The sequence below is a fragment of the Numida meleagris genome, chromosome 13 (genome assembly GCF_002078875.1).
Source record: "Numida meleagris isolate 19003 breed g44 Domestic line chromosome 13, NumMel1.0, whole genome shotgun sequence".
NCBI lineage: Eukaryota > Metazoa > Chordata > Aves > Galliformes > Numididae > Numida > Numida meleagris.
Genome location: NC_034421.1, coordinates 1,153,827 through 1,174,206, shown reverse-complemented (window position 1 = coordinate 1,174,206; position 20,380 = coordinate 1,153,827). Strand labels below are relative to the sequence as shown.

Genomic DNA, 20,380 nt, shown 5'->3' with positions numbered 1-20,380 from the left:
TAAGGAAACTTCTCTAAGAGTAGCGTTGGAGAATGTGCTACTTTGGAGCAGCACTTCACCCCAAGAACCCCTCAGAACACAACTGCCTGAGGCAGCTCGCTTCTCTCCACCACTTTGCCCAAGCAGGTCAGGCCCAAGACCTCTTACTACATGCTAGCCTTAAACTACACGGGTAGGCGGAAACAAGCATCATGACATCCTTCAAACACCTCCAGCTATAAACATGTGTCTGTCTATAAGATGTTTCTAGCACCATCGATGTTGATCAAGTCCTTTCAGAACTGCAGTACAACGAAAACACAGCAATAGAAGTGACAAAGCTATTGCAAATTGTATCCAGCACCACATCAAGCTTCAGATTCTAGATACGCACACTAGACAGGTCCGAAGCAAAATCTCAAACACCTTTGGCACTCCATGCACAATACTTCTACTGCAGAAATAGAGCATTAGGACTAGACCAGAGAACAAAGATTTTGGCAGCCTATGTTCTGCACACTAAGCCATGCACTTACAATGACAGAAAGCACCCTATGGCAAATATCCAGAAAATGACCGCTATCTAAACTTGCCTGATAGTTGTTCAGTAGCCTCCTAGAATATAACCTTGCCTTTGGTGCTTTTCAGATAGAATGCTGGAGTGGACTTCATAACACAAACTGCTTTTTCAAGCAAACAGAATCTGCAGCAACATCGGCACCAAGCGATGTGCCCTTCCAACCTGACGACCCTAATGCTACAAGGATACTGCCAGCTGCATTTGGTCAGTGCCACCCTAACACGCTGCAGCCATACCTGAGGAACCACTACGTGTCGCCAAGCACGCAGGATGTGGGAAACAACCTGAGGAAGGGGCTGCCCCTCGGCTACTGCTAAAGCAGTCTTCCAACTGCAGACCCTTACAGGCACAGAAAGCAGACCAAGCCCACGAGCAAAGCCTCACGTAGAACATTCCCACAGGCCGAGAGTCAGGGCTGGCTTCTCACCTCAGAGTCACAAAGTCACAGGGAGAAACAGAAGATAAAAGGCAGCTTAGCAGCTCCAGCTGTACAATTAGCAGGGACCCAGACCAGAAGTTAGAAAAAGAGATAAAGGAAGAAGTAAACACATTTAGTTCTTAAAAGTGAGAAAGGAGTGGTCTGTTCATTTCACCAAAGAAAACATTATCATGATTAAAACCCCTCGTACAAGCAAGACTTTTCTCAGCTTCAAATGATCAGACTCCCTACTTTGCATATGCTTAGAAATTTGCATGGCAGTCACACACATTTTACACAGCACCAAACCACAGGCTACAAACACAGAACTCCCAGTAAAACATCAAGCCAAAGCAGCTCAACAGCAACAATTTTCCCAAGAATACGTATGAACTAGAGAACTCCTCTTGGTAATTAAAAAAGTAACAGTCTCAAAGTTGTCATCCCTAGCCATTTGACTATACCAGCTAGAGCTGCACAAACATCCAGATGCCCCTGGATACTACACATCAATTTCTAAGTGTCTTTTCCTGGATCTTCAACGAGGATTCGCTGCTGTGGCATTCAGCTGCTCCAGGAGGAAGCCCCAGCACGGAGGCTCCCAGCGCAAAGCAAGGAAGCAGGAGGCACCAGCCCCGCCGCCTCCATCCAGCTGAACAGTGGAACCATCACAAATGTCAAACTGGACACACCCATGAAAAACGCTACCACCTATTCCAGTTTTACAGGAAAATAATAATACTTCTGAGCCCCCGTTCCTTTGCATTTGCAAGGACTTCATACAGCAGAGAGATGACAGAAGCTCTTCCTCTGACGTTAACGTACATACCCTTGATTTAGATTTGCAGCTTTCTGGAGAGGCAGCTGAATTAAGGTCAAGTATGAAAATCCAAGTCAAAAAGAGAGAGAGAGAGCCTGAATTAGAACGTAAAGCTTTATCACAGCAAAGCAGAAGTGTCAGATTATGATGCAGTGTTTGTCTGCAAAAATTACTGCTAAAGAGCATTTCTCAAATACCCTTACACTTACTTCAGCTGCACAATGTTGAAAATCTTCTTGGCCTGATGCATTCAGGTAAAACACCTAACGCTCCACAGGCTCAGAACAGCTGAAGTACTTCATTCTACAAACTGCTCTAACTTGGAGCAGCTCGGGTCGTGCAGGCCCTCAGAGGTCAGCCTCAGCTAGACCTGTCCTCAGCTCTCACCTCCAGCAGAAGGTGAACCCTCATATTCACAATGATCACAGCACATAAATTAAGCCGGTCTGTTCCTAGCTAGTAGCATCTTCAACACCGTGCATTTCTTATTTTCTACAATAACTGCTATGGACCGTATCAAGGGAACAATAAAAGCCTTCCTACCTTTACCCCCTCTTTTTTTTTTTTCTCCAAAAAGTTTAGAAATACAGCCTCAAACACGGGAGACAAATATAGAACACATCATCAGCGCACACCTTCATCTGCAAACACCGTGAAGCCACACTTAAAAGGAGCCGCATCGTTCATCTTGATGAAGACACTGGGAACGCGACAATTCCCCAGCCCCCGTCAGGTGCAATTCCACAGCAGTTCCACAAAGTGGAACATTTCTGAACAAGGAATTCAAGCCAGTCTTGCTAGAACCTGTCATTGCCACTTTCTGCTTCCTAACTTCCTCCTCAAAAAAGAAATCTCTTTATTATGGGCATGTTCCAGGAACCGCTCCATGGAGGTCACTACAGGCACCTCGCACACATCTCCCCTCCTCCTTTTTCTGCCGACTGCCATCTTTCCTGCAGAGTGCTCGAGGCAGGGCAGATCAAAACGCTTCTCCACAGCCAGAGAAGCAGCCCTTCCTGCCAGGTGCACAACTGCAGGATCTTGAAATAACTCCAAAGCCCATTACTAATTATTTTAATAAAAGTCCATTAAATTATTCCTAACTTTACAACTCTTAAGTATCAGGTTGTGCACAATGGTGAGCTGCAAGAGCTGCCAAGGCCTAAAGCAGAGTCCATTATTTATTCTGAAAGTCATCAACGACTGCCACTCTCAACACAGGAAATCAAAGCAACCTGCCAGGGGATACATGAGGGAAAGAGTCACAATGTAGCGGAGGCTGTTTCAAAAGAGTGATTTGCTTAGCATGACTTCTCATTCTGACAGGTAAGGTTTGTGCCAGCCTCACAGAAGTTACGTCCTCATCTCTGAGCTTTGTAGAATACATGGCCTAGTCTTGATAGCAGAAGAATTTTCATTAAAAAACTGGATTACTTTGAGAACACTCGGTGTCCATACTGACACCTGCCTTGAAATAGAACAACTAACAGTGTTTCAGGAAAAGAACAGGCACCAAAAAGACTGCAACCCACAACTACGCTGCCCTCCCTCATGGCCTGATGAGGAGTCAATATAATTGGGAAATTTTTCAAGTATTTCATAAAAGAGAAAACTATTATTTAGCCTCAAAGAAAACACAAGTTTGACCAAGGGCTTTCTGGGGTTTTCATTTTTCCCAGAACTTTACTGCAGAAGGACCAACCTCAAGGAAGGCTGACAGAGGAGGTAACTCACGAACAATTCTGAAGTCTTCTTGGGAAGAAAATAAATGGGAAAAATGTAGGTCCAAAACCCAAGGCCGTGGCGGTCCCACTCCCCGTTCTGCTACTTTCCATGGAACAGCGGCCAAAGCGCTGACTGCCGTGCTTCACACCTCCCCCTCGCCCGCACGGCCCCGTCCAGCGCCCCGACGCTACGCTGCCACAACTGAACCCCAGCACGCAGTCGAGTTGAGCCCAATAGGATTCAGCTCCAATAAAGTATAAAGAAATAAGTGAATGATTGAGACGGCTGTTACCTATCAGAGCGAATCAACCTTCCAGCATTATTCTTGAGATCGGGAGAACACATCATCCGTGCGTGTCTTAGATAAACAGGAAGATAAGGGCCCGAAGGCCGCCAGCGTTACCTAACGCCAGAGCCGAGCGGCCGGGACTGCATTCCCGCTGAGGGGAGCGGGGCAGCGGCGGCCGCAGAGCCGAGCGGAAGCGCCGCCCGCCCCCAGAGGCCGCGGCCCCGGCAGGGAGCCCCGCTGCGATTCACGGGCGGAACGGGCGAAACCACGCCGAGATCCGTACGCTTACACAGATGGCCGCTACAGAAAAGGTGCGCGGCACGGCACGGCACGAGCACGCAGCGCGATCTCAAGAGCCGCGGCCGCCCAAAGCGGGACAGCGCTGCCACAGCCGCGCCCCGCAGCCCCTCGCGCCCAGGCCGCCCCCGGGCCCCGCCGCCTCCCGCGCCTCACCTGCACCCGCCGGCGGAAGCGGGGCCGCCCCGCCGCTCCCCAGAAGCAGCCAGAGCAGGACGGCGAGCCCGGCTGGGGCGGCCCCACGCCGCCCGACCGCCCGGCCGAGCCCCCCGCGCTGCCGCATGTCCTCCGCCGCCGGCCCGCGGCTCGGCGCCGAACGAGGGGCTCGAGGCTCTCAGCGTCTCCGGGGAGCTCCCGCGGCGGCCGCTGCCCCCCGCCTCCGCGGCGCGGCCCTCCGCGGCATCGGCGCCCGCGCTCCGCTCACACGGCCCCTCCGGCCACCGCCGCCGCCATCTTCCGGGCTACCTGACCGAGAGGGGCGGGCGCGCTGCTGACTGACCGCCCGCTGCGCCAATCGACGCGCGCCTCGCGCTCGGGGGGCGGGACCGCTGGTCCGGACGGAGCTAATCCGAGATTGACGGCCATCTCCGCCAATCGCGCCGCACGGGACGAGCTGGGCCGCGCGCAGACTGCGGCGCGAGAACGATGCGGCGCGTTTGCCAATCAAGTCGCCCGACGGGAGAGTGGAGGGGGGCGGGGTTTCCTCTGGATTGAAGGAGCCCTCCACCAATCGGCCTGCAGCTTGGGCCCGGGGGCGGGGCAGCGGGAGGAGCTTGTCTGCGCCCGTGCGCGGGGCGGGGAGAACAGCGCTGCCCAGGGTCGGGCGCTCGCGGCTCCGTCAGCGCAACCCCGGGGACTCTGCTCTCGCACTGCGCCCGGCCGGGGCGTGGGCCTGGGGCGTCCCCAGGGGCAGGTCTGGGCGCAGTCCAGCTCGGCCCCTATCGAGAGGCGGGGCGAGGGAGCTCTATGAGCGGGAGCGGATCCTGCTCGCTTCGGAACCCCCACGGCCCCGGGCAGGTTTTGCTGCAGGCTGCAGCTGCACGCCGCCCCTCGCTGCCCCCACCCCTCGTGCCCTGCACAGCTGGAAGGCGCCGAGTCCCGGCGCGGCCCTGCTGCGGGAGAACGGGCGGCGAGCCGGGCCGGCCCCGATCCGCTTTAGCTCTGTCATTCTTCTGAATTTAAGGAGCGTGAAAACGAGGTGGCAGCCGTAAGCGCCATCACCAGAAACGATAATCCCGAGTAATCAGACATTGAGAGTAAATAGAGACCCACAGCTAACTCGATTTCCTCTTTCCCGATAAGTTAGCGAAGAGGCTAATGATGGCAAGAGCACAAGTTGTCCTGGGAAACGCGGTGAGCAGCCCCGGGACTTGCTGCAGGGAGAGCTCCGTGCCGGGCGCGCAGCGTTCAGGCACACACGGACACAAACCTCAATCCCCGTCTCTAAGAGTTTCTTTCTAGGGTGATTTTTCCCCTCCCGCAGACACCTGCCTGAAACCTAACTTCTTTCCTGTTCCGGGTCTCTGCCTGCACCCACAAAGCCTCTCTCCGGCTTGAAGACACCAGCTGTATTACCAAGTGACCTGTATTTTCTGACATGTTTGAATTAGCTTTACTTCCACCAGAAATATTTTAATTGAATAATAATATGGGAGGCAATCTTCTGTTGTTTTAGTCGGCTCCTGCTAATGCATTATGCTGCTCGTTGCGAGTTACTTTGTAAAAGCAGCAGAAAGCAGTGGCCAGCTCAGAAGCGCTCCCTGCCTGGCTGGCTGTACATCTTACCGGCTGGGAAGGCCAAGATGGCCTCTTCCCTTTCAAATCAGCACAGTAAGCAATGCATTACACATAATTATTGTTGGCTTTTTTTTCAGGTACAAATAGATACTGCCTCAATTTAAGTAGTTCTGTGCAGGAAATTGGTGACAAGCATGCAGTCAGGTCTTTATATATCTATTGCAAACTCTGAAGATAACCCTTGATTCTTCACCAAATCTCCCTTCTGAGTGTGGACGTCAGGGCTGCGGCCTCTGGATCTGCACGTGTCTCCTGATGGACACTACGTCCACTTCGTTCAGTGATGGCTACCCAGACCTCACTGTATTGTAATGGTCTAAGAATGTGGGCACATCTAACTTCTGCCTATTGCTCTAGCATCTTGGGTCTAAGGTATTTCTGAGATCTGTTACTGACATCATGCAAATTCTACACGAAAATAATTTTGAGGTTCATAGCAGCTACATACCTAAAGCTTAAAGCTTCATTTGCAGCCCGTCAGCAGGTTTACAATGTAAGGGTGTTCTCATTTCAACAGCGAGAACAATTCCATGCATTTTAAACACAGCAGACTGCCTCATTTCAGAGCCCACCCTATCCTAATTGCATGCTAAGCCTTCGATGTAATCTACTGATAAAGCAACATGTTGTAATACTATCTGGGAAGTTACGGCAGCACGTCATTAAAAGGACTTGTCAGAGCACTATTCTGTAATGACGGTACACGTAAGGTTAGCTGTGAATTAGTCACTGGTAGAATAAAAGCTATAGAACCAGCCCTTCCAATTCTTTGTTCTACGTGTTAGTCACAGTCACTGCCTATCTCCAAACACACCGCAAGCATCCTAGACACGGCGGCACAACGCCTGCTCTCCGACAGCTTGTTACCATCCACCCGTCTGCAACTTCCGCAGCTGAACATTTGTAGCAACCTTAGGAGACTAATGGGATGAGCAACCCGCCACCAAGTAATGCAGAAGGTACTCATACAGAAAATATATTTACTTAAATAAAACAAAAATCTTCCTGTACACAAGATGGGATGTATTACCACATCGCAGCCTCCTGTTTCTTGATTATGCACTGTTAGCATTGCCAAATTACTGAAGCTGCTGTTCTGTGTGGGAGGTGTTAAAGCCTTTTTTTAGACAGAGATAATTGGATCAACTAAAGGATGTTGATGGTTTTATTCTCAGTCGATTTTCTTAAATATTTTTGATAACATTATTGGTGCGGAAGCAATATTGTCTAGCAGACTGAGCAAGTTGCCAGAGGGGTGTTAAAGGTCTTCAGCATAGCTGCGAATAAAGCGCCAAAGGATTCACAACTTCCTTACTATGAAACAGAGCCCAGCATCGGCAGCAGGGCTGAAAACAGAACGCAGTCTTTATTCCAGGTCTGTGCTTCAGGCGTGGTGGTTAGTGTCCTCACATGCCAACACCGAGACATGCCCTGCCCCCCAGAAGAAAAATCTCTCATTCCATCATGCATAATATTTTCCTTTGGTGTCACTGTTCTCTTTTTATACTCAACAGCAATGTGCTCCTCTGCCTGATAAACAGGCAAAATAAATGTCACTGATTTAAGCCTCCACTTTCAGTTAGAAGAGACCAAGCAGTGTTTCTATGTAACCAAAGGCATCCTCCTCTGTTCACTGCTGTTCCAATACTACAGCCTACAAAATGATTTTATATAGCTCCCAAGGAAAAGTGGGTTTAAAATGATGAGTAATTTGCTTATTTCAGTCAAATATTTTCCCCTCGTTCTGTATCTGTCACTCTAAAATGGGTAGAACAGAACTCCCCGATTTCCTCCCACAAATGCTTAAGCTTGCATATGGAGAGACAAACTCCTGAGAAATACGGCCAGGTGTATTCTGAATCACCAGCCAAAAATTCCATGCATATGAATTTCAAAATGTGTTAAATAGCGGTCCAGCAGCTCCATAATGCGCAGAGGAAATGCATTCTTCTTGGGAAATATTTCAGAATTGAATTTGCATCTGACACTGATGTCCTGGAAAGTGTGGTAACGATTTCACTCTGTTGAGTGAGGACACCCAGAGGATTTCGATGGCCCTGGTCGGGAATGGCACTGCCTACATTGGCTTCAAACAGGTGGAATGTGAAGAGGTCTTAACATCAAGACAGGAAGGTGGATCCCCGTTTAAAATAATTCTTATTAGATTTATTTAAACGTATTTTATTTACTTTATTTATTACATCTATTTCCCTTTCATCCATTGAACCATCCTATGGAATCACTGACATTAATCAAATGAATTTTTGTGAAAGAGTAGTTAGGTACTTACTCAAAATGGCATAAGAAGCACTAATATCAGTAAAAACTTCTTATCAACAGGCCTTCATCCTGAATTAAATGAAATACAGTCATGACTTCCCCAGGCATTACTCTCAGATGATACTGGCGGCCAGAACACCAGTTCTGCCAGTTCTCTCTTTTTTTTATGCCACCAACAACTGCCTAACACTGGACCAAATCACATCTGTGGTGATGTATTTGTGTTGTAAAGCTTCCCCTAGAATGCTGCACCAACTATTTAGGACAAAAATAGGAGATTTAGCTAAGTTGTTTCCATTAATGCAAAAAGAAATGAAAAATGATGACCTTTGTGTAAAGGTGCTGTACAACCTTTATAGCCCTATTGGAAATTCCCTGCCATCGTCTTCTACTTATTCTTTCCTATTTATTTTTAGCAAACACTAAGTTGTGTGCTCTGTTAAATTTTGCTCCAGATGCAGCAAAACAGTACTGAATAGAATGAGAAACTATTTAGCCAAATGAGTGTCTAATGCAGTACTGATCTAAATATACATTATATTATTCAAAGAAAAAAGCAAAACAGAATATTTTCACAAATAGACAAAGTAACATGCAACAGATCAAACGAGGCTTCAAGTCAGCCTTTCTTCATACAGTACTTTCATAATGGCAAGAGCTGTGTAAGCTGCTCAGCAACTCTACCTGTCTGAGATGACTGCAGGTGCTGCTGCTTACAGCTTGCTCTGCTTTTACCCTGTAGGCATCATATGACAAGAACTGCACTCCTGGAAAGGAAGGATTCAGAGAAGAGGGCAGTTTTTACGTATGTAGTCACTCACTTCTCATTTTAAGTATCTTTAATAACCTGATACTAAATAACTGGTCCAAAATTAAACTGGAAATTTGTCTTAGACCACTTCCATTTCCTTTCAGGAGTCTTGGATTGGCTTCCACATTGGCTTCCACATTCTAGTGAAAGTATAAGCGAAGCCTTCCTGCTGAGGACCAGTATGTGTACAGGGGGAAGCTCATCCCAATTTGGAAATAACTGGTAACATTGCCAGAATGAATTATAAAAAGGAGTATTTGAGTCTAGAGGCCAGATCCAGAAGGGATAAATAAAACGAAGTAAGCTCCAACACGCAGACAACTACTGCTCTCCATACATCAAGGTAAAATCCACACTTGGAAGGAAACCACAAGGACTCGAGATAAAAAGGAAAGTGCAGTTTGTTCGAACAGTGTAAGGGAAGAAGGGATCCACCTTGTGCAGGAATGCCAATGCTTTGCACTCCTTTTTATTCTTATACCAAACAATGCTGCCTTCCAGAATATGAAGACAATTCAATCTGAAGATCCAAAGCCACTCAAAATTTAAGGATAATCCCTTTTTTCTTTTCAGTCCTGCACACAATGCCAAAAGAATGTCCTGTTTTAGTGCAGTAAATTCCATGAGTTACGCTATCAATGTAAACTGAGAAAAAACATCAGAAGAGATTAAACTACGTGAGAGAACAGTTACCAGAGCCTTTGCTAAATTGTTAGTTCTTCTGTAAGCATACACTACCAGATGTAAGTAATTCTGAGCATCTCTGTGTTTTCAGAACACGGCGGATGAAATACGTACTCTGAGACACCAGCTAACGTTGCAGTCGTACCCACTTGAAGCTTCCTTTTAACAAAGGAGCAGACCAGAAATTTTACACATTAGGAAAAAACCACCTTTCTGTAACACCACGTCCCAGATAAACATTGAGCATACAAAACATGATTTGATTTTGTGATATGAGCATGTGCCATCAGCACATGGCTGGAACACTGCCCAGCAAGCCGACAACTTCTGAATTAACCTTGTATGATCACAGCCCAGGTTATCTATTTATAAAACCATGCCCCAGGTGTTGCCTACAGTGGGATATTACAAGAAGCAGCAGTTAACGGAGCTTCTCTCCTTGCGATGCAGCCCAGGTGCTCTAGCTAGTGCTCTCAATTAGGAATTCAGAGAGCCTGGCACCTGGCGTAGAAAGACAAAAGAAATGAACGTCACCATTTCCCAGGGGTCAAGGATTAACCACGGCTTGCACCTGCTCTGTTTACTGCTGAGCTCGTATTTTAGAAGAAAGATTACCACTAATACCCTTTTGTTGGTTACATTTTACAGTTTGTTTATCCTGTGCAGTATGGACCAGTTTTTAATTTGACCCAAATATAATCTGCATCCCATCTCATGCAAGCCTCCAGACGCATTTATTTTAGTCAAAGACTAAAATGCTGAATCACTCAGTGTAGGTAACAGAAAACGTTATTTTTATCAAGTAAATTAATACTACTCATCACATTCCTCCACATTGCAAATTCTCCTGCCTTGTATCAACATCTCCCACTGCTCTTTGTACATAAGCTGAAACATCAGAGGGTCAGGTCTGGTTTTTCCACTGCCTGATATTTGATTACAGCTGTTGGAGATCAAAATAGTTTCAGGATCTTTCCTCTTCACTGACAGTGTTAAACAATTAGCTGGTCCCACCATTGGGAATGAGTGTGTACTCGTGTCCTTGCTGCAGTGTGCTTAGCTCCAGCTGGCAAACACAAACCTTGCAGCAGCCTCTCACAGTTCTCCACGCTGACCTACATTCCCTGCCCATGCTGACCCACTGGGGAGGAAAAACCCATAGTGAGGGTTCCTGGTCTCTTCCCCTGGTAGCCTTACCCCGGAAAGGAAAGCTGGTAGCAGGGAAAGGGGAGGAGGAAGGTCCCTACAACATCAAGATGGACTCTGAAAGGCAGAGCTCATCTGTGCCCAGCAATCACCTGCCAACGACTCCCATGAAGACTGCAAGAGCACTGGTGTAGGCCTGAGCTCAGGTAAACCTCCATGGGCCTCAGTCTGTCTTCCTTACACAGGTGACTCAATTTGTGTCGACTGCAGATCCTGTAGTTAGAGTGAACTCTGAGCACAGGAGCTCTGCCATGGGTTGGGTCAGTCTCCAAATAGCTCACCAATGGATACTGCTTCCCATATTTCTCTAGCTCCTTTTCTACTCTGTCGTGCCTGTCCTGGTCTGAAATACAGTGCTGACCACCACCGAGAAACGCAAGCACATCTCCACATGGCTCTGGATATTTACTTTCTTTAAGCAGAGTTTTGTACTGCTGTATATAATTGCAAGAATATCAGAGAAATCAGGGTGGAATTGCTTAAGAAGTCAGGTTCCTGCCCAGTCAAAAAAAAAAAAAAAACAGGGTATAAAATCCCAAAGAAACAACATCTACGTTAGTACTACAAATTCCATAAAACCTTTAAGGTGCCAAGCAGAATACTTTGATTCTGCACTTTCTTTCATGGCGACAGACTTCATAAACAGTTCTGGCCATTCACGGAACAAAGGGTGAGTGCCCAAGGGGCCGATCAGATATTACAGAGCTTACCAGAAAGGAAGAAATACGCCCGGTTTGGGCTTATTCTCCAGTATCTTTCAAAATGGATCTATAACAAGTAGAAACTAGGAATCTACCTTGTGTTGTGGCTGTGTATAAAAGCACGGTATGACCCTATTTACGCAAGGACATAACTCAAATTAGCAGAGGAAAGCCACATTCCCAAAACTATTACTATGGAAGACAGGAAAATAAGCTGTAACTTGCATACACTTAAGACTCCTTTCAGCCTTGCTCATAATTCATTATATAGTTTTGTAGATGCTGAAAAATGAGTTCATAACTGAGAAATTAAATAGGAAGCATACTAAGGGAGAAATAAGCCTAGTACGGGAATGAGACAAGAACCTAAGGAAGAGTTCACACTGAATTTGTGGAACTGAGTTTCTGTCAGAAAGATGATCATGACTGCACTAACGAGCCCCCTAGTTATTCCCAGCAACATGACTCTCAGCAGCCTTTGATACACAAAACGACAACTCTGCAGTATTAAAGCTTAATTTGTTGTGAGTAGAGTTCTTCCTTGATTTTTCCCTCCACTGACTCTGATGCAATTAATTCCCCTGACAATGCTGCTTGTGAAACCAGGTAAGTAGAGTTAAAGCAGTTAATAAGAAATATGTATCAACCAGACTTTCTTTTTCCTGCCTGAAACGTCCTGTGCATATTTTTATGTAGAAACAAGGACTCTTCTTGAAACTAAGATCTAGTTTATGTGATAAGAGGCTGGAATTCTTCGTTTTATGTACATATACATTAAAGACCTTTGGAAGAAAATTGCTGCAAGACATAACTTACATAGCTTTCAGAAATGAGGACTGGATCTAGGTCGAAACTAACGCTTTAAATAAATATCACAGACACTGGGGAAATTGAGATCTAGATCGTGCAGCTTTGGTTCTGCAACCAAGACAAATTATTCTGTATTTTCATTGGCATACAATTTGCATTACAATATGGTTTTGAGCAAACAAATATGCAATCACTTATAAAACTAGCAACAGACAGCACACTGCCTCTGCCCCAAGCTCTTGCATACAAATCTGTTGGCTTCAATGGAGTTGCAACAGGTAAAAAATGTTTCTGTTCCTAGTGCAGTTAGCCATCAGCAGGTGAAAGCAGGGCTTCAGTTGGTGCTGCAACTCTTTTAGCAGTGAAGCCACTTCTGTGGGTGAGGATAGTTGCGGGTTTTGTCCCATGCCAGATGGATTCCATCATTTCTTCAAGTTCTTAACCATTTCATATCTACATCATCTCCAATCTCACTCAGTGGGAGCACAAATTCCCCGCTGGCTGTCCCTTCAGGGCAGAAGGAACCTTAGGATAACACTGTGCAATGTAACAACCACTACTACCAAGTTAGCTCCATGCTCAGCTCACCTTGGCTCAGTCCATAGCCCGTTTCTCCTGTTGGTTTCATTTTTAGAGCCTCATACGGACTTGCTGCCCTGCCAAAAAGGCAGAAAACTTCAGGTAAGTTTCCCCCCTTCCAGCTAGCTGGAGGAAGGCACATGAGATTTGTTTCCAGCAGGCCAAAAGATCTTTGCAAACAATTTTATCATCTTAGAAATACTGTTGCACTTGTAATAAGGTTTTAGACCATATTGTCCTTCTGCAGTTGTCAGTTCCCAAGCTCCTCAAAAGACACAACCGATCTAGCATCTGTTCCAAAAATATTCCAAGCATCAAACAGAGCCCAGAGAAATATCAGAGAGACAGCCCAATACTAAACGCTGTTTCTACCCTTTCTGTTGAGAAATGACCTCTAATATGCTCTGAGACCTACTAGTTAGGACCTGTGAATATCTTCTGCAGATATAATGTGCTAGGCAAGCGCCAATCATTTCTGTAATATACTTCAACGGAAGGTATGAGAAGAGCAGTAGTGAAACAAAGGCAGAAAGCACTATCAGCTCACAGGAAGGGGAGTCGTGGTATTTGAGTTAATAACATTGCAGCTGAAGAAGGCTGTTATTGCTTCACGAGAAATGCAAAGTTCCTGACCAGAGCAGCTAAACTGTAGGACTGTGAAACTGCTGGGCACTTAGCTTAGCAGAGGAGTTGAGCTATTTCTGATCTGATGGAATAGTAGAAGATGAGTCAGATACAAAATTATTACTCTTTCTCCAATTCACTGGTTCTCCCCCTTTCTAATTTAATTTCACATCTCTGAAAAATTAAGCCTCATCCTAACTCAGGAGAGAAGAATATCTCCTTCCACTCACTGCCATAGTTCTGCTTCAGGCTCCGGCTACAGCGCTCGCTGCCCTCAGCTATTACCTAACTCAGAAATATTTACTTTGTGGAAACAGTTGCTCTTGGCCCTACCAGGGCAGTTCTTCATGGTGTAAACATCTGAAAAATGCTTTGCTCCGCCTGGAGCCGCTCCCATCTGCAGCAGCTGGGTGTGTGCAGCCGGTGACTGGGTGAAAAGCACTTGCACAACGTCATTTCCCAGCACTCCTCTGAGGTTTGCTTGGTGTGCTCGCTGCCAACAAGGAAACCTCTGGTGGGTTTGCAGGTCCAGCATATGGGAGCGCACGTCTCCCTGCCCATGCTGAAATTTTTCATCTCAGTGAATGCCTTCGTGATGTGGCTAAAATCATTTCTCTGAGGAAGCAAAGAACAAAAAACACGGAGAGGAGGTTAGCTCAAATAGCTCTCTCCATAGGAAGCGCCCTACCTATTTGCGTTGGCTCTGGATGCCAGGAAAAAAACAAAAAGAATGACAGCCACAGGGGGACAGTTCGACAAGCATGAAAAGCAGTGCTCCCGTGCCTGAACTTCGTATTAACGCTTCTCTCCGATAATCCCGAGTGCAGTCGGGACCTACGGACCAATGGAGCCAGGGTGTATGGGCAGGCAGCTACATTATCAAATGTCTATTACAGAACGTCTTGGACTGAGAAAAGTATTCGGCTGCCAGCTGATATAAATTACAAGGGATGTAAAAATATGGGAAAATAATAAATGCAATTCCTTTTTTAATTGAAGACTTTAATTTCCTGGACATAAAGCAGAAAATGAATGCCGCCAATGATGTCAAAGCTCCACCACAGACATGAGCAGGGTGCAAGATGAATTTCTTTTAAAATCCATTAACTAACGGGCTGGTGTTACATCAGAGTGAGCAAGGAGGATCTTCGATTTGATTTGCTTAAGGGTGCTGACCGATGAGAATGATATACAAAGGAAACAGCAGTAGGATAACAGAAGTAACAGTACCAAGAGAAACAAAACTATTTCTTAATGGGGAAAACATCAGGGAATCTACATAATTGCTTCCGAGCATACTGAGTGAACTGGTATATGTAAGTAAAGTAAAGTAGCAAGTTTTGTGTAAATGGAAATGAAAATTAGAGCTCGAGTATAGTAAATATAATGTCTGTATTTCAGAAAGTTTTTTTTTTAATTCAGTATACTACTATGTGTTAGAGCAAATGCTGGGAGAAAGCATGATTAATTGCAGTGAGGGAAAAAGAATGTGAGAAAAAACGTGGTATAGCAAAGTGGGGGATGTCAGACGAAAGCTGGTATATTCTGAGTAAGATAATCGTCTCTTTAGAACTGAATAATGCAGTACACTCGGTCTATTGCGTTTGAAACAGTTCACTTGAGAAAGCGTTCCACATTACTGAAAGTAGAAGCAATAGGCATTAGTACAAAAGCAATGTGAACAAAGAGAAGAGGTTATAACAAAAAAGGAATTATAAGAATGGAGCAAATTTCCTGATGGATTTCCTCAGGAATGAGCCTTCGGAGCCGTGCCACGCAAGCTCTGTCTCCATTACCTAGGAACGACCAGGCCCAGCCTCAAAAAATGTGCACATGAAGCAAAGCTGGAAGGTTCTGCCAATAGTGAGCAGGACCAGATCATCGCGTTGGAATTAGATGACCTTCTTGATGTAGTGATAGAAATTCAATAATGTGAACTGCAAAGTCATGTTCTTGGGATTCACCAGCTGGAAGCAACAGAGAAGGAAAGAGATCATAGTGTCATCTGAGTGAGAGAAACTGTCAGGGAACCAGAGCTGCCAACATGGCACAGCAGTGGAACGAGATGATACTAAGATGGGCTAGGTGAGATTTTTAGCAGAGAAGGAATTATTGGTGCTTTTACACAAGGCACAGGTAAGATTTTGTGTGAAATATTTATACAATTCCTGTCAACACTGTTGAAAAAAGATGAAGCGGAATCAGCGCAGACTGGCTACTAGAACAAGTACAGAAATGGAATATCAGTCTGAGGGGAGAGAAAAGGAGCACAGTTTGATCAGCACGACAGCAGAGAAGCAACGTGTAAGTCTTTTACGAGTAGATTTTAAGGTAAATAGCAACAAAAAAGAACCATGTTCAAGGTTAATGTGAACATGAGATCAGACTGCTGCAATCAGATCAGCAGTGTGTGCAGACTGAAAACTACTGAAGTTTCTAACTATGCAAGCAGTTCACATTTTGGCCTTTTACAGAGAGCAAAGGCAAGGAGCCTAAACAGTTGGATCACAATAGAGGGCTTGGGAAAGCTGGATTACATATTAAATTCTTTTCAAACACTCTTTGCCCTCTAACCATTCTATTTAGCATCAGCTCTCTGGTCTACAATCTAAACTTGTCTGATTCTTGTTTTATCAAGGCATGCCAGGTGATAAAGAACTCGTGCTGTGATGCCACGAAAGTTCAAGGACACAAATTCTGTACCTTCCAAAAGTGATTCTCTGAACTTCTGAAGGATGCAGAAATTCTTTTCTCTAAAGCTATCATCTCCCCACTCTACTTTAAGAAAGCCAGAATAGTTACATAACAGGTTCTCAACAGGAAGCAAAGGAATTGTTTCTTCATTTGTTCCCACGTCAAACTGAAAAAAAACTCTTATCTCATTGTAAATTGCCTGGCCAAATACAATCCTTACTTGTATGTCTGCAAGTACCTAGGATGTATCAGACGTGCAGGAATAGTGTTAGTAACAACGCAGCATGTTTACCTGGTTTGAGCCCACTCTGCTGTGTTCTTCCTAAGCTCTCTCCTGCTCTCTGTATGAGGCCTCACAGAGCCCGCTCATGTTGCCTGCCACGTGGAATCTTCTCATAGTTTTCTGGATTTTTGAACATGTGACATTTATAATTCTGATTTAATCACAAAATCCTCTGCAACTTCAAGCCTGTCAGAATAAACTGGTTTATTCTGAGAATAAGCCTAATTCCAATGGGCTCCGACTGTGTGCTTAAACTCTCTTGTGTCCCAGCAGATGCTGCACTGCAGGATATTTCAAATCCCAAAGGACTGCTGTGTTCAAAACTGGGTCCTTTATTCTTCCAAGAATTCCCTTTCTGAGGTTTCTACGTAACGGATGGGATGTACATAAGGTCTGGGGGGGGGGGGTATGATTCAGGTAGGGATGCCAATGGGAGCTGTTTATAGCTCAATGAGAGAATCGAGACTACAGGGGAAGGGCATTTTCTGGAGAGCTGAGCCCCCGCTGCGGAGACATGCACTGGCAAAGAGGGCACTGCGGATACTCGGGCAGGGTGGAGGGGCTCTCTGAGTCGCTCAGTGCTCACCCGTGGCAAACAGAAGAGTCACAAACAGCGGTCACACAAATAACAGAGGAAGAGGCAGCACTGGAGACGCCAAACTGTGCACTGCAGGGCAGGATTTAGTGGCCCATCAATAAATCCTCATATTCGGCTAACTCAGGAGCGTAAAAGAAGTAGCTTTTTTCATTTAAAAAATGATTACAAGAGTTGACTTTTTATATATGTAAGGCTTTGGCTCATCAGTACAGCTTGCACGCACGCCGCAGAAGCCGGCGGCATCCCGCTGGGACGGGTGCCCCAGGGAGCGCTCAGCCACGCGCGCCCCGCAGCCGCCAGGTGGCGCTCCTCAGCTCCGCCAGGGCGGGGCGGCCGGGGCTGGGAGCGGAGCGGGGCGCGCTTCCCGCTTGGCTTTACCCTTCTCCTGCCTATTTATTTCTCTTCGGTTTCCACGTTTTTTCCATTCCCTGCTTCTGCAGTATAGCCTATCGGCTAACGCGAAGGAAGAAGCCTCCTCAAGCCAGCCCGTCGCTGCACAAAGCTTTCCTTTCGCCCCATTGCTGCCATGGCTGCAGCACGGCCGTGCCGCCGCATGCTGCTCCGCGGTCCTGGCCTTCCAGACAGTTCTGTTCTGTGTGAAGAACTGACGTAGATATAAACATCGCAGTGAAGGAAACACAAGTAGACCTCACTGGTTACAAGGAAGAGCTCTCCCTAAATAGTTCTTGATTTTGGTCTACTTAGACTGCTCCAGTAAAAGCGGGTCGAGCCGTGCATTCACAACCACCTCAGGGCGACCAGGGTCGGGCCGTGCTGTGCTGTGCCGCTGCGTTAGCGAGCGACTCGTGTCTGCGTATGTGGCAGCCAACCCCGAGCAGCAGGCCTCCCTGCCTTCTGGGCATCGCCACCACGCGTGGGGCCCGCTCCTGCACGCTCAGTTATATATGTCTGCTGGAGCTCTATGACTTAAGTACCTGCGGGTAATGCCAGCTAAATCATTGTGGATGTTTATGCATAAAAATTGCTTCATTTTCCACACACCCAGCTTTAGTGCAGACAGCTCTAAACCACTCTGCCTTACTTTCTCCTTAATAACTCGTCAGAATTTGATTAGTGCATTACCCCTTCTATTCTTCCACGACCACCCTTTAAGCAATAGAATTCACTCTTTCATCCTACTATTATGACATTTTCTCTTAGGGCAAATCCTACCCGCTCCACGATCACAAAAGACTCCAAAAATAATCTAATCTACAAGGCCTGGCTGCCAAGTGGGTGTAGAATTCGATGAATTCACACACGGTGGCCACATCCTTTGCAAAGACCACTTCCTGGTGGTTGCCTGTTTACATAGCTAGAAGGTGTAAGGAGTGCAAGGTGCGTGCTTGGGATAATATAAAAATCCACTGCCATTGCTCCGTATCACCTTCCAGGAGCATCGTGGCAACATCAGAGCCATTAAAAAGCCTCCCCTGGGGCTGTGCCCACTGGCCCTGGTGGAACAGCTTTAAGCATTGCTGAATGCTTCAGCTGCCCTAGAGGAACCAGTATTTATCCTTCCTTGTTAGTTTTAGTTAGACCAGTTAATCGCCCAGCTTGATGCCTCTGCTGCTCCAGCAATGATTAACCAACACACAGCATTCCTTTGACCACTTGAAGAGCAGAATACTCCACAGTTGACTGCTCCAACAGCATACATCAAATTATACCTCATCCAAAAGAGAGGTACCACACATGTGCTACAAAAAGCTATTAAGACTTCAGTTCTCACCCCGATGCTTTGGACACTTGGGAACAAGTTCTGAGTCTTTACATGACTTTCACAGATCACAGAGATGCAGCCATACACTCAAGTACCAGCAATAAGGAGCTGAGTGTACTGGGTTTGTGACGAGATGCTAGCAAAGTTTCAGATCCAACCCTGGCTCCAGTGTGGATTTACAAAGTACAGCGTTGTGCCATCACACTGCAGAACAGCCACTACAACTCCGGCTTTAACCACAGCCTTGACCACGGCTCCTCTCTGGTCACCACTTCTGAGGGTCACACGAGTGCACAGAAGGTGGTGAAGATGGAGGGTTAACGCGCCCAGTGTCAGCATGTCACTTCTTAGCTTCCCTAAGCTAGGGATCTTGTGACTGCACTGAAGAATGATTCATTTTGAAAGAATGTCGGTATCAAAATGCAGGCAGATCTCCAACTACGTACAAATTAGACTATCTGTTTCTTGCTGATACAAATTTTCACACGCTAGGGGGGAAAAGTGCTGGTTTCATGCATCACTTTGCACTGGATTGTGTCCAGTTGCTTTACTTATCATTATGCAACTCAACCCAGGGCAATTCAACACCCAAAGACAAAATTAGAAATATAAAAATATATTTGCACGGTTTCTTTGCTCTCCATAACAATATTTGTTTCACTCCTCAATCCAAGATGAACTGTACAGCACAAAATGAATTATAGAAAAAATACTAATAATTTACTATTCTATATTCATTATTTTGCCATTTATTATTGTCTTGTGTATCAGATGAGGTGGGACACCTATCATCCTGATAACTGGGAAAATTCATACATGGACCAAATCAGCCCTAATTCAGACAAAAGTTCAACTGACTTCCAATAGAAACTCTGTCAATATAGCACAAGGAACTGATTTAAACCGAATTCTGCTTTTACCAGAACAAAGAATTTACAGGAAAAAAGAAAATAAAAGAACTGGAGTGTGTTTGATACACTTTTCCATCTCCAGAATTGATTACAGGTAACTAGCAAGTTACCTCCCTTTTTAAGTAATGGAAGAGATTAGCTGTATTTTACTCTGAAGGAATCTTAACATATAGGAACGACGCTGTCACTGACTCACTCCGAGTAAGATTCGATTCCTGGATGCACCCATATTGTAATGAAACAGTTCAGAGCACAAGAATCTACTCAACATCCATTGGGGCTAGATCACAACTTGCCCTTTAAGCTTTGACCTCTTTGGGACAAAGCCTATTGCTTCAATGCACATGTAGCAGACTACTTGTGGAAGTAATGGCATAAGGCACACAATAAATAACTGTCCGGGGCTACAGGCAGGGTCAGTGTCCAAGTCAGAACTAGAACTCAACATTAGAACCCCATCATGAGATGCGTGCATATCTCTCTGAGAAGCGAAAATGATTTAAGTATAGAAGTTCCTCAGTGGCAGAACTACAGAATCTGCAGTAGTAGGATCCAGTCCTGCACTTGCTGC

The 20,380-nt window shown here is 45.9% G+C and overlaps 1 protein-coding gene and 1 long non-coding RNA gene across 3 annotated transcripts in view; both read right to left on the bottom strand.

Moving 5' to 3' along the window:
- Positions 1 to 4,553, bottom strand: part of LMTK2 (lemur tyrosine kinase 2) — a 36,670-nt gene extending 32,117 nt beyond the window's left edge. For both annotated transcript variants that reach the window (XR_002443116.1, XM_021411592.1), the window contains exon 1: positions 4,265 to 4,553. Coding sequence is in view for 1 of the 2 variants with exons in the window: in XM_021411592.1 (XP_021267267.1) it covers positions 4,265 to 4,391 (127 nt within the window). In the remaining variant the exon portion in view is untranslated. The remainder of the gene's footprint in view (positions 1 to 4,264) is intronic.
- On the bottom strand, positions 12,478 to 13,641 carry LOC110405862. Its single transcript, XR_002443128.1, has 2 exons — positions 12,986 to 13,641; positions 12,478 to 12,904 (listed from the first exon to the last, which is right to left on the bottom strand). It is a non-coding gene; the product is annotated as an uncharacterized LOC110405862 (long non-coding RNA).